Here is a 16,756-nt window from a genome sequence, read left to right on the forward strand (position 1 = left end):
TAAACAGGGTCCCCTCAAAAAACAGACAAGCTTTTTATCAATACATCTGATCAGCATTCGCATAATCAATCCACCGGATCAAAATTCAAGACACAGGCCCCAGGTTTAACACACACACACACACACACAGAGCGCGCGTCTCTACTTCTTGAGCCAATCACTTGCATTGATCACAACCACTGATGTGATCTTCAGCTGATCAGATGCTACCTGCCGTGAACTAGGGATCAATGCCTGATAAACAAGAAGAAAAACACTCGTTTATCACTCTGGAGATGAACGGATATCATTTTTCTCTCAATTTCTCCCCTATTGACTGTGAGACGGCTTCCAGGCACCACCAATCAATCACACACGTGTAGTTGAAGCGGGATAAAGGCTGGAAGGAGGATAAAGGTGGAGTAGTCATTGACACCATATTTAGATATACAGACAAGATAAACTAGGAGGTAATTTTCTCCATCTGGAGGAAAAAGACACTGGTCCCTCTTAATGAGGAGGGTGGTAGAAAAACAGATGTGCTGTTTTGAGTTTTCTGCTTCAGTGAAAAAGCGTCATTTATACATATGTCACTAAAGGATCATCTCTCAAACAATGTAACTTATGATGTGCAAAAAAATAAAATATAAATATTGTTACCGTTGGAGCTGAGTCCCACCCACAGTGCACCACCCTCGCTGGTGGCAGAGAGCCTGGCGGTCAGAGGTTGCGTGTCAAATGGTGTCCCATCCTCCTCCAACCCATCCAGGAAAAGACTCACACGTCTGTCATACACCTGGAAGACAGATTGAAACCTTAGTTTGTGCTGACTAGCTGGACGGTGCATATTTTCTGTGGGAACAAACAGAAAAGTGTCATCATACTGCAAATGTCACACATGTTAACCAATCAAACTTAAAAACAAACTATATCACCTGTTTTTTTCAACATTTTATTAGGATGGGAAGGCACTAGCCATCACAGTGTAACTCTGTATGTGGGTTTTGTCTAGACCACATCTATGGAAACTCTACACCAGGTACAGAGATGATGAATTGCTAAATCAGCATTTCCATAACTCATATGCAAGCATCATAATGTAACCTCCATACATGTAAGGGAGCAGTTTACTGCTGTAACACACAACGTCTCATTGAGACCAGCACATGCGGATCTGTCTACGAGAGTGCATATGCGCTCTGTCGGTGTGTTTGTTGCACATGTATCTTTGCACGTGTGCGAGTGTGACCATGTGTGTGTGAATTATACATACAGCTAATCTTCCAGCTCATTCCCCCCAGTGGCAGAAAGAGCCTCGGGCTAAACTGCCTCAGCCGCAAATTAGCTTTCTGTTTGACCAAAAATCTCCTCTCCACTCCTTCCCTCGCTCCTTCCCCAATTGGCTGCATGAATATTAAAAACTGCATGGCGGACAACACAGTCAAAGCAGGGGCAGCTCCCTTTCACATCAAACCCAGGCAAAAAAGAAAGATACTTCTAAAAAGCACGTGCCCTCTTCTACTCTCATCCTCGGCCCCATCTCTAAATTCTCCATTTGGGCAACACACTGTGGGAGCACTGATAAAACGGGGCTCTCCCTGACTTACTAGAGTAAGACCTCCTTCTTCATCGTCTCTTTGGCTGCGGCACTCCTTGCTTTGTCCTTCCTCCTGCTCAAAAGACCTCCTGAGGTCATTGGACTCCTTTTTTTCCCCCTCCTGTTTTTGAGTTTTCATTTGCACCCCCTCTCCCAATTATGCATGGCCATTTATACTTTCTCTTTCCTAGAAGCTGTACAGAGCCTCAACAGCTAAGTCGACGACTTCCCCCGGCCATCTCCCTCGCTGTCTTCCCCTCATGTTTATCTTGCCCTGTCGCTCTCACTTGTTGTCAGCTCTTTAGGGAAGTTAAAAAAATAATAAAATAAAAAAAAGGTGTGAGGAGGGAAATAAGTCCAAGTCAAAAAACGCCTTTAGGGAACGAAGGCAGTCCCAGACAAGTGTCTTCTTCTCAGAGGATAGTTAAGACGCCCAGACAGACACTTTCATGATGGCTGATTGAAGACTAGCACGTGCATGAGAGCAGAAGAGAATTGGAGTGGAAAAAAAGGAAAGAGGAAAAAGACAGGAGGTACAGAAAGAAAAGTCAGAGAGCGAGTGTAAGAGAGGGGGCTAGAAGAAGGGCCCTCTTTAGAATCTCTAAGCCGGCGCTGTGTGGCTCTTGGGGAGATGTGAGGCAGTTGTCAGGCCTGATGTAAATGAACCCTGAAGCGCTTCATCCTCCTTAGCTGCCACGCGCCCTTTTGAAACACAGCCAACTCCCCTTTGTTACCTTTCACAAACACTTTCCCTCCGGTTTCACCGTCTATCTGTATTTTACCTCCTCCTTTCCTTTACCTTCATTGTACCTCTTAGCCAGTTTAACTTCAGACTTCTTTGAGAACTGAGGGGGAAAATGGAAGGAGTTAAATAAATACTTCAGTGTTGATAACTATAGTCTCATTTGGACTGTGTCCACAAGTCCAGAGGAAAGAAAGTTGCTTCATCCTCCTATCTTCATGCAGAGGATATGTATTTTCTATCCTCTGCATGAAGGGTTTAACGAAAGCCCTTTACAGTACCATCACATTTAGATGCATATTTTAGACATATGCTTAGCTACAATAGAGCTCATGTATAGTACCTGTTCACACAATTGAATTATTGAATAATAATAGTTTATTGAATATTTTCAATACTATTGAGTGTCCTGGGGTTTTACATCACATTTGTACCATGCTACACTTCCCTGGAGCTTCAGCGATAAACTCCGCCAATTGATAACTGGGGTCATGAATGTATGGCAAGAAAATTGAAGGACACACCAACACCTTGTTGAAAGTGTGCCACCAACAATTAAGGGAGTTCAACCTTTTACTTTTTACCTAATAAAGTGGCCGGTGAGCATATATGCATAAGGACAGGGACACCTTCCATTTTAGTTCAATTAAATATAAGAGTCCTCATTGTGGTCCACCGATAATGTTCGTTTTTTCGGTTTTGTTCTTTCCTGCAGAATTCAAACGCTCTGTCACATTGAGATTAAAGCTAAAAAAGGAAGGGATGGCTTCAGCAGGGTTCACAACATAGGTCAAAGAGTTGCTAAAACCTTTGGCCTGGACTACTAAATTAAATGTAGAGTTAAATGTTATATTTAGGTCCTCTGAGTTTCATTGTTATTCTTTACTTCTTAACTATTCATTTCAAAAGGTTGTTGTGCTCTCAGGGAGTTTCAAGCACCATTTCCCTGTGTACCACCCAGCCCACTGGCAATGTTACCACCTAAGCCTCTCTAAAAGCCCAGGGAAACCCTGAGTGGAAAGCTTTTAGTGATCTGTAGACTGGCATTTGACTAAAGCTCTTCTCAATTTTCACACTCATGCCAAGCTATGGCTCAGTACACAGTTTGGACAGCAGCGTTTCTTCTAAGCTCACTTTGTAGATGTGGGCCCAAATCAAAAAGAGGTGGCAGATAAAATAGGAATAGAAATCGAGCAAGCAACAATACAGAACTTTTTTTATTTTGTTTAATCAAATTAATCTTGCAGAAAACTGCATTGTTCTTTAAAAGTGTTTCTGGACTAACGCTTCTTAACTGATCATGGTCCCAAACAACACAAGAGTTAACCTAACCAATTCTTTACATTACAATTTAAAATAAGTTTAATTTATATGTGAAAAAGGCTATCTTAGCTGCCAGTGACAGTTTGAGGTCACAGTAGATGAGAGGGACCTTAAGAATGGCTAACACTGGAAACCAATTCTAGATACATATTTTACTGCTGCCTGATAGTCTATGAAGTGCTAAAGAAGCACAAGGCTCTCTGCAGGAGCTTAATGTTGTTTGTGTGAGTGTGTGTAAAACACCAGTTTACACACTCTGGAGTCTCGGTTTGACCTTTATCACAGAGAAAACCGCATTTTTTTCATTCACCCATTTCACCTTTTGCTAATTTGCTCCTCTGCTCTACTCAAACAATTTATTTATTAACACAATACATCCAAATTGTCAGTCTTATTTTTCTTCAAAATGAAACAAGGAAAAAAAAGGTTAAAGAATAGGGATTCACATATCTGACTTTTACCTGAGCTTTGGGAATCGCCGGTTACCGAGCATTGATCCTTATTGTAAGTCGCTTTGGATAAAAGCGTCAGCTAAATGACATGTAATGTAATGTAATGATCCGGCTCACTGTGTGAAAGTGACCGGGATGGTTCCCTTTACCCAAAAAAGAACAATGTGCCTGACTTGAAAACCAACAAAATGTATTGTTTTTATACAGAAATTATACACAAGCAACTTTGTAAAAGAAAAATCTACAAAACGGTCAGGGATAACAAGTGTGACGGCAGTGAATAATTAAAATTACAGGGCAGATCGGATCAATCCAGCTGTTTCAGTTGGTATCAGCCTTTTTTTATTCTAAATCTGTATCGCTGCATCGCTAACAGAAACAGAATTGAGAGAATTTCCCAACCACCCCAAAGTGAACGGTGGTTGCGTACAGCAGGTAGGGTCATGCACAGCTTGACTGTGGGTGTAACAAGTGGAACCTTTGCAAGAACACCTGTAGATTTGCAGAGAAGCTGAGCCAGGACATCCAAAAGAAATAAAGGAGAAAAAAAAATATCGAGGCAAACAGTTTTTACATTCTTGTGCTGTTAGGTATTTACATTACTATTGAATTTAACTTACTGATTCTGCAACATATGTGGGTATAATGACATTCTGCAGCATACCGCTCACTTCATCAATACCTTATTATGAGCTGCTCAACTGAACAAAATGCACAGCCTGTTTCACAATGCATCATTTTTTAAATATTTGCAACAAGACACCTTCCGGTCAGTGTTTGTATAAGATGTTCAATAAGCTTTAACCAGGACAAACCGAGCAGCTTTACGAAAATAATCATACTCTCCATCATTAATATCATCTGCCTTACAAACTAAGAATCATTTTAAATTAAAGATCAATATGGGAAACAGCTCGCCGGAAATTCCCAAATATTCATGTCCTCTAAAGGGGAAGCAAAATGAGCTAAAATCAAAAAGTGTTATGACTTTATCCCTCCCATCCCTAACTCTACACTTTTGCATCCCGAGGCATACAGTCACCTTTCCCTCTGTCCTGTTATCTCTCTCTCTCCTTGTTATTCACCCACCAAGCATCCCCCTCGTCACTCCTCTGTCTCCTATATACCTGCCCTTACCCACTACAAACTGTTAGCAGCTCTGATGTACGGCCAATATTCTCTCCATCATATTAGCACGGCTGTAGTGTGTAAAGAAAGATAGGAAGAGGAGGGAAAGGAGAGAGAGAGTGGAGAGGAGACACATTTGTTCTACTCATCTCAGCCCTAAAAGATACAATTACCTCTCACAGCATATTATCCATGTTTTATACCAGCCCAGGGCCCTGTGCCTTTGCTTCGCCGCGCTCACCCCTTGTACGGACCATATTTTAACACTAGCTATGACAGTTTATTTAAGAAAAGAAAATTGACCCCGGGGAGATGGAAAGGGAGAGAGAGGGAGTGTGTGAGGAGAATAAGAGGGAAATAGGAAAGGACAAAGAGGGTGGAGGGAGAGAGAAAATCAAAAAGGTGACACACCAACCTTTTAATAAAGACCATAAGTCTCTAAGACTTTTTCTTTGCGAGCAGAAAGAAAAGAGGACCCCATTTAATGAAAGCGGAGACATGCATGAGAGCATACAAGGCAGGAGGAACACATACAGTAGCACACTGAAAGAGGAGAGAAGTGAGACTTGGTAACGATGCGCGACAAAGTGTCAGGTTTCTAATTGGGTTTAAGTCATGTTGAAGTTTCTGGCTTGGTTGTTTTTAAAAAGGCAATTCTGAAAAGCATTGTCTCTCGAATCAGAGGACCTACCAATCCAACATAGTCTTTCCCACTACTCATAATGACTCCTTAACTTTGGTATCTGCCCCAATGACATGTCTGCCACCCCACACTTTTCTCACTGTGTGCCGTGCCATGGTTGAATCAATGTAACTTGGCAGAAACACGTGTATTTAATAGAGATCAGACGGAGAATGGCACAATTCTCAATATATTTACATTACATGTCATTTAGAGATTTACATTGCATTTTAACCCATGCCTTACATTTTGCCTGGGGAGCAATTAGGGGTGAGGTGTCTTGCTCGGTAGCACTTTGACATCGCAAATGGAGCAGCCAGGATTCAAACCAACAACCTTAGTATACAAAAAACATTATACAAAAAAGTATCAATGTATCCTTATCGCTTTCGCATCACGTATGCAATATGTTGTCATATAGATCCAGTGGTAAGAATGCATTTAAAAAAAAAAGGTATCACTGCGTATGTCCTGGTCACATTAGTGGATTAAATCAGCAGCCGCTTTAATATGGTTAATTGTTGGTTCTTTTTTACATTTTTTTGCAGCCTGTCTTTCTAGAAAGGGCAGGTTAACATAACATATGCTCTTTTGTACAAAGCACCTTGTAGCATCCTTGCCACATAGCACTCATATCTCGCAGCTCCAGTGGGAATGACACCCTTAACCCCGGCCATGTTAGTGCCTTGCTCTCCTGATTAAGCTGGACCACCAGCACACTGGCATGAAACACTGATTAAAATTAATAAAGAAATTCATTTTAACACACACACACACACACACACACACACACACACACACACACACACACACACACACACACACACACACACACACACACACACACACACACACACACACACACACACACACACACACAGTGTAATTGATGCCAGTCTCGTGCCCTTTTGGCTCCTGTGCCAGCGGGCATAGGGCTGCTGTAGCGGCATCCGCTTCACCCCTACACAACAACCTTGCCTCACCTTCACACACATGCCCACAATCGCAAACATGCATGCATTCACTGTATTTAGTGCACATGTAGGCACACAAATATACAAGTTGAGCCTACAGAAACAACCTGTATAAACACAAAAACAACTTTCAGTTTCACAGTCCGTCTCTCTGGGTGAAATAGATAACAGAAAAACACTAGATGGGTGTGAACACAGACAAATGCACCGGCTTTCTATTAAACAGCAAACACAGAGGAAGCATTGGGGAGAAGTGAGGAAGAAAATACCAGGAATGCAAGAAGAGACCGACTGCAGCAGAGACAAACCTAGCATCAAGTTGGGGAATTAAAGCATTTACAAAATTATGGAATGAGTGTGGTGGAATCCGATTAGTTGGTGAAAATCTGTCGCCTTCTGCCAAGAGCATAACAGTCCCAACGCAGACAAACACAGAGGCCAGTCTTTCAGCGTAATTGTGTGTGAAACATTCATTAAACTTATTATGGCATTCAGCAGAAGTTTTAGCGGCCAAACTGTCGGAGAGCGGAGTAGTGAAGCAGATTAGCCGTCTGGGTCTAGAGAACAAATTTTAGATTAGATATACAAACAACTCTCTCAGATAAATGCATAGATGGATGCGTGTGTCTTTGTAACCTTGACCTTAGCTCACTAGGATCTCACTCAAGATACCCACTTTTTCATCTTTTAGTCTGTCTTTTCTCTGTTTTTAGCAACAAGTATTAACTGGGATTTTCTTGTCTTCCAACCACTCCAAAGCGCTTTAACACTACATTTCATCATTCACCCGTTCAATCATTGATGGCAGAGCTCACCACGCAAGGTGCCACTTCCCCATCAGGGATAACATTCATAAAACATTCAAACACGGTAAAAACAGCGCTCTTGCAATAGTACAAATTGACATGGCCCAGCAGTCGGGGATCAAACCACCGATCCTCTGAATGAAGGATGACCCTGCTCCACCCCTCAGCCACAGTTGGCCCCCTCCCAATGTGTGCACATGTGTATAGGCAGTGCGTCCCCACTGGTGTAATCCGTCTGTTGCACATTCCTGCTGCAGTGTTGGGTGGTGATGGAAGCGGTGTGGCTGGTTGTCCCTGCCACTGCCTCATCCCATAATGCTGAGGCACTAACAGACGGACGGACCCCTCTGGGGGTCCTCCAGGCACATAGTCAATCACTGGGACTCCAAAAGATAGTACTCCAAAGCTATTTAAATCGCAAACTCCTTTATTCTCTTCTCCCCATCTTTTCGCCACTTTATTCTCTTCAACTATGCGGCTCTCTCCCTCTGAAACCTTTTACTAGATTTCCTCCAAGACTGACTTACAGCACATATTCACCCCACAACTTTTTTTACATTTGTACCTTTTAACTATAATAATACAGTAGCACAAAGTGCAGTACATTAAAATGAGAATTGCACAAAGAAAAATATCCAGAAGTTACATTTTTTAAATCACCTAGAAGGTTGCGAACAATTCTCAACCAAAGCAAACCTGCTCCTCTCGACGGCATAGGGTTGATGACATGATGGTAAATCTGTTTACCATGACAATAACAAATGTCTCTAGTTTCATGGTGGTAAACTGGCACTAACAGCGGATGACTTTGCAGTGTTAACGCAGCCTCCCGTTTGTTCCCCTTGGCGTGGTGCTCCTGGTGTGGGTGTAATGTATACATCTCATTACTCTTGTCTTAATGTGAATGTGGTGCCTCTCATTAGTTTCCCTACTACTTCCAACCTCTCTGTCTACAGCGTAGATGCCCAATGTTGTGCAGTCACAGCAATCACGCTCGAAAGCACTTCAGATAAGAAAAACGAAACAAAAAAAACACCCACATAGAGAACAAGTCATGTAAATCACACACAGATGAGCCACATTAAGTTATCTCATGCCTCTATCAAGCCACAGTAGTAAAATGGGTCCTTTTCTACATTGAAAAAGAGCTACCTATTAGCAATACATTCTACTGACACAGGAAAGCAAGGAAAGTGAGTCCCACAGTAAAATGACATGGTTACTATCACTTAACAGCACTGCGCCACCCCCCCCCCCCACCCCCATCTCCATCTCCATCTCCTTTCCTCTCCCAAGCCCTCCCTCCCCCAGGCTACCTTTTCCTCCACTATTCTCTACATCGTTACCATAATCAGATAAGACAACTACCTAGGGAGCACCAGCATCCCTACAGCACCTTGCTCCTGGCACCGTGTGTGTACATACGTGCGTGTGCGTCATTGTGTGTGAGTCGCTCCTGGCACTTGGAAATCCGTATTCCTTTTGACTGTCTTTTTTGGTGTTTTGATGTTTTCAAACAGGCAGATGACTGGTTGGTGTGTGTGTGTGTGTGTGTGAGAGGGAGAGAAAGAGGTGTGTGTGTGTGTGTGTGTGTCTATAGAAAATGTTTCTAAATTGCCCAGCTCCTTCAGAGGGTAATATCTGTATTGTGGCTGACATGTCTGTTACAAATGAATGCTGAGCTGTGAGTGAGGGGGTGTGTATGTGTGAGTGATAAGTAGATAAGCGTGTGTGAATGTACGGAAAAGGGAGTGCGCGAATGGTGTTTGAGTGTCAAGGATGATTATGTTATTCTTCTGAATAGTCAAAACACATCACATCACCATACCATTAAACGAAAGGCTGTCTGATTCACAAGAATGCACACAAAGTTTGAAAAGACCTCCAAGCTACACTAACATGACACACTTTTAGCCAAATATCTGCGAGCCTTACACATTCCTATGCCTCCGTGGACGAGTACAACACATAGTGTACATAAACATATATATATAAAAGCCTGATCCCTGCAGGGCATAAACACATACTCTACAGACACACACTTGCTTGCAATTGAGCCATAAGCAACACTACATTTAGCAAACAACACATTGGACCGGGCATCAACGCCAGTCAGCCGGACAGTAAACTAACTGTCAAGTTAGCTCTGGCTGGGGACAATACTTTTAAATTACTGGTCAACATAGTTTTCCCATTCCTTACTTACCCCTCTGGCCTTGAAAAATGCTTTTAATAGAACCACAGCTGCTGTATTTTAGGCACAAGTACTTCAACTACATTGGGGACCTCCAATTTCCCTTTTTAAAGCAATTACTTGAAACTGAATGAAAAGTACTCACAAAAAGAGGTAATGATAGGAAATTAAGCATTCTTGCAAAACGTGCGATGGAAAGAATAATACCCCTAGTGTGGCATAACAGCAGGGGCATAACAGCAACCCCAGCCCTCTCTAATGTTCACAAATACGCCTGTAAAATCTGTTATTTCTATATCCTTGTTTTCTGTATATTCTTATACTATTCTTATATTATTCATATGCAAAACTAACAAATTTGATGATTCGATTTCTTACGACATCAAATATATACGTAGTAAATATGTATGGCTATGTGAATCTTAGAACACGGTTTATCTTTCAATTGAAATAATATTTGTGTGTCATGGCCAGGGCAGTAAAAGGTTTTTAAAAATGCAATAAGATCTATTTAAAACACAGATCAGGTCAAATAAATATTTGGTCCAAAAAACCTGCACAGATAAAAAGTGGACTAACAGGAAATCATTAACAGAGGCTTATAGTGAAAAGAAGTTTCCCCCTGGTGTTATTCAGTTAAATGCTGAAAGAGAAAGATTGTCCTGTCAAGTAATCTGTAAAATGATACTCCAACCAGAAACACCCACACACACACAGCCGTGAGTCGCTCCACTTCACTAGAAGCTTTTGGAAAACTATCAGAGCTCATGAAAGCTTTATTTGTCCACATCAGCCTTGTACTTCAAACTTCCGATGCTTCCTAAAATGTCTAGTTGGTAACGACTTACGTCAATTGGTTTTGCAGAAATAAAAGAACAGTAAGAAAACACCACAGAGAGAATAGTTTTTAGTATAATTCACAGCAGTAAAATGGCTTGAATTTGTCAGTTACTGGGTTAGTGTGCTTACCAGCAGGCAAAGGAAAACCCCAGATTCACGCACATTTGTGTTGAAAAATGAAATGTGTGGCCCCTGCCCCCAGCGGCTGTGCCAAAGCAGATGTGAAAGTGAAAATGAAAGTGAAACAGATAGAGAGGAAGATTAGAATGTCCCTGAAACCTGATGTCCCCAATTTCTAAGAAAGCTGGATTGAGTTCCATGCACATGAGCTCACTTATGGATGCATATGCAACACAGAATTGTTACCTGCAAAACAAGGTGTGTCCACCTGTCTCGTGTAAGCCTCCCCTCTGTTCTGAAGCTGACGTTCAGAGGAGGCTGACTGCTGGACGGACCGTACCGCAGCGTGACCATCTGCTCCGACACCGTCACAGAGAAAATCAACCGCTGCCCTGAGCTCTTCTCCAGCAGCATCCTGGGGGAGGGCAAAAACACACATATCAGAACACAATTATTTCAGCAGCACATTTAAAGTTAAGACAGACCATCGGAGTGTCTTGCAGTGGTAAGTTGGTGTGACTCAGGAGGAAGGAAAAAGAAGAGTGGACTCAAGTGCCACTACGCACACCCCCACAGTGTCTCATTCTGACATTTACACATGGAATATCAATATTTTACATGACTGCTAGGTTTGAGCCGCTACAGACACTAGTGCAGACACACACACCCTTCACGTGTCATATTAACCACCGTCACTGACATTTTATGGGAAATCATGACTTTTATGAACCCAAAGCCACATACCTTATAAATCACAGATAGATGTATGAAAGAGAGAGAGAAACCATATCTATGTATGCATGCCAGCCTGCGTGGGCTCGTGAGGAGAGACAAAAGAGATAGACGGACAGAGATAATGAGTGCTGTGATAAAAAAAATTTAAAAAATGATTTATTGGACAGAAAATGCTTCTTATCTCAAAACGATGCTTTAACTTTTTATGCTCCAGAGTCCATATTTATTTTGAATTTTGCTTGGAAATTCTATGCTATTCTTAATCAATTTTCTGTTGGCTTATCAGTTTTATTATAACCTATTGGTTGTCTAAAAACTTGCATTTTTACCTCATTTTGTCCATTGAAGAAAAATCAAGTGCGTGTGTGTGTGTGTGTGAGAGAGAGACTAAACTCTAAATAGATATCCAATCAAAGAATGTAGAGATAACTCCATAACTAGTTCCTGGAAGTGGTATAGTAAAAACTATGATTTGTAAGAACAGGTGGCTGGCTCTGTTCATTGTTCAGATGAGGGGAGGGATGTGAAATCACAGAGAGAGAGGGAGACACAAAGAGAGAGGGGTGAGGAGAGACTGACAGAGGTGAGGAAAGAGACCTCCTTTCATCTGGCTTCTTTGATGGCAGCCATGATCGTCTCTACAACAAAAGAGGGATGGCAAGCGACAGCAACAGAAAGACGGCGAGGGAGAGTGAGAAGGGGGGAGTTATTAATGTCAGCCATACAGGTGTCCTGTTTCAGAGAACCAAGACAACAAGACTTGTCTGTCATCCAAATCCCAGAGCAGGCAACTTCGCAAACAAAATCACAGCATGAAATTTAAAAAGGTCTGATTTGATCTCTTCATGATTCTCCTTCTCTCAGGAGTTAAACTTGACTGACAGCAACATTCAAACAAGATGCACATAAAACAGAGCAGTTCTCTGGGTCTTTCCTCAAAGCTGCCCCATGCAGAGATCAGTCATGTTTATCTATATAGCAAATTATGGAATATATATGAATGTAGACTGACTTGATCTTATAAAACCTCAACAACTAAACTAATTACTAACAACTAATCTTTTAATATGATCAGATCTGGTTAGATGAAGGATGGAGCTGAAGCTGTAAAATCAAAGCGGATTGTACACATGTAGAAAGAAGTGACTGTTTAATGCTTGGCGCTACCAACATAGCACACCTGAAGTTGCTATTTATTAATTATTTTTGCAAAAAAGCTGGGAACAACAACAACAACATATCATTATGAGCAAAAAGGATTGAGATCACGTCCGTCTATCTTCTTTCTGTCCAAATATTGACTGCTGAATTACTGTGTTTACAAGTCAAATGGTAAAATCAATGGACTCTTTTACTAGTTACATGTGACTAACGAATAGTCAACAAACAAATAGAAAACAAGACACCATGCATGTTTAACTAATTTTTACTTTCATTACAAAGTGAATTAATGTTGCTTGAGTAATCTACTTTAAGTGTTGCCGTAAGGGGAGATGGGGTTGCCAAGAAAAGCCAACTGAACCCTTTTTATGTGTGCTTGTGCTCCGTGTGTATGTGTATTTGACTGCAAACTGATCTGTGTGTGTGTGTGTGTGTAACTCTGCACCATCCCAGCCCTGCCCGACACACACCAGCACACTCTCCTCCCCTGTCTCTCACACACAACATGTCTAAGTGGGACATGACAGCCCGTTGTTAGCCAACATTTTCCTGATAGTGATACTGACCCGACCAGACCCGATTGCTCCTTGTGATTAGATCAATATCACCGGGCTTTCACTTCGCCATCAATGTATGAAAATCACATCAAATATGATATCAGAACAGACATTTGACTATACATCACAGCAGCAGTGCGTTTCCAGCAGGGAGCTTTATTACATCAGTAGCACATGATAATGTTGGACTACTCTGAAATGAAGGCTAAAAAATAAAAACAAAACCTAGGTAGTTTGACCTCTTCCTGTACTTCTCTACCGTATCAACAGTGTGATTTGGGTGCTATAAGATTGCATGGCTAGCCTCAGTATCTCCATCTATATAACAGATACAATCCTCATCTCTAAGAAATTACAAAAACTAAACTCACATTTCTCCAGGCGAGCTTGGTTTGATCCACAATGCCAGAGTGAGGGAACCCAACGCTCCTAGAGCCTGAGAGGGGGGAGAGACCAGACATCCCTCCTGGACCACGCGAAAGAGCACACTGTTGGAACCCCCCTCTGAACCGGAAGTGGTCCCAGGACGAGTGTCATTACGGTCTTCATTTATACATGCAGCCCTGTAAGGAATACATTTGTTAGTACTTTCTCTCAAAAGGAATTACACCCTCACAGCATTACCAAGAATTCAATGGTCGTACCTGTGTGCGGGCAGCAGCAGTGGGGCATGTGGAGGGGTGGAGTATCTATAAGGACAGTCCTGGACACAGAAGGCCTGATAACATGCCGTCAGCTCCGTCAGAGAGGACGGCGACTGACAGTAGGCGCTGCGCTCTGGAACCCCGCAGGTGGAGCGAGGAGGGGAGGTGGACACGGGTTTGAAGGCAGCGATGTTTTCCATTCTAGGGAAATGTCCCTACGAATTAAGAGAGTTAAACAATTATAAGTACACATAAAAGCATGATTACATTCAACCAGGGTCTGTTAGAACTGTTACATGTTAGAGGGAGCCACCCCGAGAATTAAATTCAAAGTGGTAAAAAATGAAACACCCTGGGTTGTGGATAACGGTCATGACATAGAAGGCATGGCATTTTGCAGGCAAATATTTTACTAGCGCATGCACTGAATGTAACAAGTTTTGAGAAGAAAATATAAATATATTAATGATGAATTATATTTGGCGGCTTCAGTCTAAGGTCGTTGTGCTGTGCATGCTGGCTCACTGTCTTAACTTACTGGGTTACTTGAATAGATCCCAGCTAGAGTTAATGTTGTTAGTAATACCTCTGCTTTCCCTTCAATATGAGGTCAATATGTCTGGTTTCAAAAAGGCCTGTTTTATAGTCATTAAATAACTCCTACGGAATACATTGTCTGTTAATTAGTACTCCAGTTTTTGTTCAGAAATCACAATTGGCTCTTGACAGCCACTCTTACCTGTGATGAAGCAGGTGTGGGACACAGGCTGAAGAGGAGAGGTAACCAGATGAACAGATGATGCCACTTCATCCTTTTCATTGTGTTTTTCTCTCTCCCATTGATGTTTTTCGTGTAAAATGGCCAGGGAAAAAGAGGCCAAATCTGTCTGGATCCCATCCTTTTCTCCCTAATTTCACCTTCTGTTTCAGCAGCTGACAGAATCCCAGAAATCCCACAAACATCTGCTGTGCTCTTGTCTTTTCCTTTCACGCATTTCCCTCCATTGTCTAAGCATTTTGGGATAGTGTGGTTGCATTCGATCTGTAAGCGCCACTGCTCCTCTCTCCTCGCTCTCTCCATCCTCTCCCTGTCCACTCCTCTACCACACTTTCGTCTTTGCTTTTTTGCCCTCTCTGCCGTCGCTCCTCCCTCGTTGCCTCTCGGTTCCAACCATCTCCGGCCTTTGACATTAGGAGTTAGAGAGTTAGTGAGAACCAGGTTGTGCGAGAGGTCCAGCATGGCGCCAGGTTCTGCAACATTCACGGTTAATGAAGAATGATCAAGAACCTTGATTTCAGTCAGAAGCCTCCCAGCAGCACTTGAATAAGTAACGACTGTCATGGTTTTGTGGTTACAGGAGACTTTTTTTTTTTTAACACAGGCCAGTAGCCCTGGGGTGAGGCAACGAAGCTTAACTCTCTGTTACACTTTCTCAGACCCCCTCGCACACGTGCACACACACACACACACACACACAAACCACAAGCAAAGCCTTCACATGATAGGTAGGATTTCACAATCTAGAGAGAAGGAGAGACGGAAAAGAGAGACGTGGTCAGAGCAAAATCCAACATGAGACAAATCTGAGCAGAGTGAAATGCCATGCAGGCTATTCCCTAGCCAAAGCCTTCACTATCATGTACACCTTGATGGAGGCACAGCTCAACTGATACTGCTACATTGCTTTCCCCCCTTTTCTTCATTTTCTATTGAATTAAACATGACCTTTTTCTCCGCTGGCATCTGGCCTCCAGGTCCTTGTCCGACTGAACGAGTTTTCACATAAGTTTGTTGGAAATTGAGGCTTAGGCCAAAGCTCTCTTCATTACAATACTTATCAGCTTCGATTTAGCATTTTGAAACACAAAAAGAGGCCACAAGTGCAGCCATGTCTAGTGTTGAATTACCTGGACCCGACCGTAAAGCTCCACAGTGTATCCGATAGCGTTCGCTATGCGCCGTGCAAAATAGTCAAATCTATGCAGATATAGTGACACGCTAAAACGTGCGTGTGGACTCCTCCTGGTTACCTGTCGGCGAGGACTCCCAGGAGAAAGGTGGGGTGGGGGGGGGAAGCGTCAACGAACATCCAACCTGTTGCTCTGGAGCGAGTCTTCCAAAACAAGCTAGGTTAATTACCGGTTCCTGCGCACACCTGTGAGCGATACCACACGGCGCCGCTCCAGTAGAAGAAAATAGTCCTCTCTCAAACGTGACGTGAGGTATTTTATCCGTCGTTCTAGCCCACACTTTGAACTGAATGACAGCACAGCTAAACTCGACAAAGCTCTTGTTGTTGTTTTTCTTTTTCTTCTTCTTCTTCTTCTTTTCTCTTCTTCTCTGGCTCATTCAGAACATGCAACACGCGGTGCTAAAGAGATTAGTGCGAGCGGCCATCTGGCCGGCAGCGGTCGAGGCGGCAGGATACCGGGCGCGAAGTAACGACGAGGCACGACCATGTAACGGAAACTTGAGAGCCCTGGGGTTGGCGTGACAATAAAAAAAGTGCGATACATGCATTTGCATCTACCACAGGATCGCGCTAAGTATTGTTCATAACAGCGATGCATTAATATGCCATTTAAAAAGCTTAATTACCCCCTGCCTGGTAGCAATGATTTGCCCCCCCCCCCTCCCACCTACGTGGGATGCGTCTGGGTTTCAGACAAGTGGCTCTCAGCGACGAGGGACGCTACTGCCGTCGCTAGGCAACGTGATCCTTAGCGGCCAAAGCGTGTGGGTAGTGAACCATTTCATAAATCCGTCACATTACAACATCACCACTGTACATGAATAAGAAGGATTTCATCACACCTTACAT

The 16,756-nt window shown here is 42.7% G+C and overlaps 1 protein-coding gene across 1 annotated transcript in view; it reads right to left on the reverse strand.

The window, feature by feature from the left end:
• The window catches only part of ush2a (Usher syndrome 2A (autosomal recessive, mild)), a 155,065-nt gene extending 138,519 nt beyond the window's left edge, over positions 1-16,546 (reverse strand). The window contains exons 1-6 of the mRNA XM_062561810.1: positions 15,966-16,546; positions 14,674-15,455; positions 13,935-14,149; positions 13,662-13,853; positions 11,084-11,252; positions 640-775 (exon numbers count right to left, since the gene is read on the reverse strand). Coding sequence (XP_062417794.1) covers positions 640-775; positions 11,084-11,252; positions 13,662-13,853; positions 13,935-14,149; positions 14,674-15,276 — 1,315 coding nt within the window. The 5' untranslated portion in view covers positions 15,277-15,455; positions 15,966-16,546. The remainder of the gene's footprint in view (positions 1-639; positions 776-11,083; positions 11,253-13,661; positions 13,854-13,934; positions 14,150-14,673; positions 15,456-15,965) is intronic.
• Between the last annotated feature and the right edge of the window lie 210 nt (positions 16,547-16,756).

Source organism: Pungitius pungitius, chromosome 4 (assembly GCF_949316345.1).
Source record: "Pungitius pungitius chromosome 4, fPunPun2.1, whole genome shotgun sequence".
Taxonomy (NCBI): domain Eukaryota; kingdom Metazoa; phylum Chordata; class Actinopteri; order Perciformes; family Gasterosteidae; genus Pungitius; species Pungitius pungitius.